Below are 1606 nucleotides of genomic sequence, written 5' to 3'. Positions count from 1 at the left end.
ATATATATATATATATATTTTTAAATATAAAAAAAATACTAATTTAAACAATATATAATTAATAATCAATTAAAATCATGCATATATACATGCACATAAATTTTATAATCTAAATGCATTCATGATATTTAAGATATTTTATAATGTTTATTATATAAATAAAAAATATTCTAATAATTTCTAATAATTTAATCTTAATATTGATTATTATACATTTTTTGTAACTTGATAGTAGGTTTTGATGTTGTTGAAATATCTTTAGTTTCTTGAGGTTTATGACGAGAATGGGCCATAAAATATCGTCGTGCTATTACCAAACGTTGTTTTAATCTTATAGCAGATAATGTATTGTTTGCAACTTCATAACATAATTTTCTTTGCTCCTTAATTAGTAATTTAATACATGTTGTTAAATCGTGAATAGCTGAAAAATTTATGTTATAAAAATACTTAGAATCTAATAATAAATTATATATTTTAATAATATTTAATACAGAACATTTTTATATATTAAAATTCTTTACATGGCTGAGAACCCCAAAGCCAAGAATCCATTACATGTTCAGCTATCATATTTTTTTCTATAAATGCATTTGTTCTTGCTGCTTCTTCTTCATCTAATTTTTGACATGGTCCACAATTACATCCATGTTGTGGACCACAAATCCCATTGCAACAAGGACATGTTAATACACCCATATTGCAATAATAATGTCCACTTTCACCTGAAAATATTAAAATAATATTTAATTAACCAATATTTAATTGATGTACCATATTTTTTATACCTTTTCTAGCTATTATCCCTGCTGTATTGACTAGGCTGTCACTAAAAGAACCTACAATTTCTCCATCTCGTATCATTTCATTCCAAAGTTCAGCTAAACCATCTCGATAAAGTAGACGTTTCAAATCTGTTTTGAGCCATTTTGCATCTAAGCGAATTTCTGGCCTCATTGTAATATCCAATTGAATATTCATATTAATCTTTTATATATATCATTAAATTTTCAAAAATCAATGAAGTTTAATTTATAAAATTCTAAAACATACATTTTGAGAATGAATAATATATAACTAAATTTTTTACATTATAATACATAACTAAATATATATATTATATACAATTTTTTTATTGCTTAATCAATATATAAACTCATTTATTTTCTTATAATTTTCTATAATTTTCTTTTTTTCCGCTTTTTCTTTGAAATAAGTTTCTAACTTAGTTTTTAAATAAAATGAAATTTTATTTTTAAAGAATTTCCAGTAATTCACACTATTTTTCATAGGTTAGTCAAAATATGTATTTTTGACTTTTTTAAACAGATACATTTGGAAATTTGCAATTTTGTCTTATGATAAGACAATTGATGTTTATTGGAATCAATAATTATTTTCTTTGATACTTTAATAAACTGATTTTGTTTAACAAATTTACATATGATTTGAATTGTCACTGCTTAATAATATCTTAAGTTTCAATATAATTGTATTTGATCGCGACATTCCAAATTTAATTTTTCATAAAAGATTATATCTTTGACTGTATATTGATCGTAAAAATATAACTCAGACAAAAGATACAAAATCGTAATAACAACGA

At 22.4% G+C, this 1606-nt stretch overlaps 1 protein-coding gene across 1 annotated transcript in view; it reads right to left on the bottom strand.

Moving 5' to 3' along the window:
• Positions 1-1606, bottom strand: part of LOC102671351 (E3 ubiquitin-protein ligase HERC2) — a 21485-nt gene extending 19879 nt beyond the window's left edge. Inside the window, exons 1-4 of the mRNA XM_006611875.2 lie at positions 1512-1606; positions 789-1042; positions 525-725; positions 214-424 (exon numbers count right to left, since the gene is read on the bottom strand). Coding sequence (XP_006611938.1) covers positions 214-424; positions 525-725; positions 789-981 — 605 coding nt within the window. The 5' untranslated portion in view covers positions 982-1042; positions 1512-1606. The remainder of the gene's footprint in view (positions 1-213; positions 425-524; positions 726-788; positions 1043-1511) is intronic.

This window comes from Apis dorsata, unplaced genomic scaffold (genome assembly GCF_000469605.1).
Source record: "Apis dorsata unplaced genomic scaffold, Apis dorsata 1.3 scaffold_94, whole genome shotgun sequence".
NCBI classification, from domain to species: Eukaryota; Metazoa; Arthropoda; class Insecta; order Hymenoptera; family Apidae; genus Apis; species Apis dorsata.
This window is presented reverse-complemented; position numbering and strand designations above follow the sequence as displayed.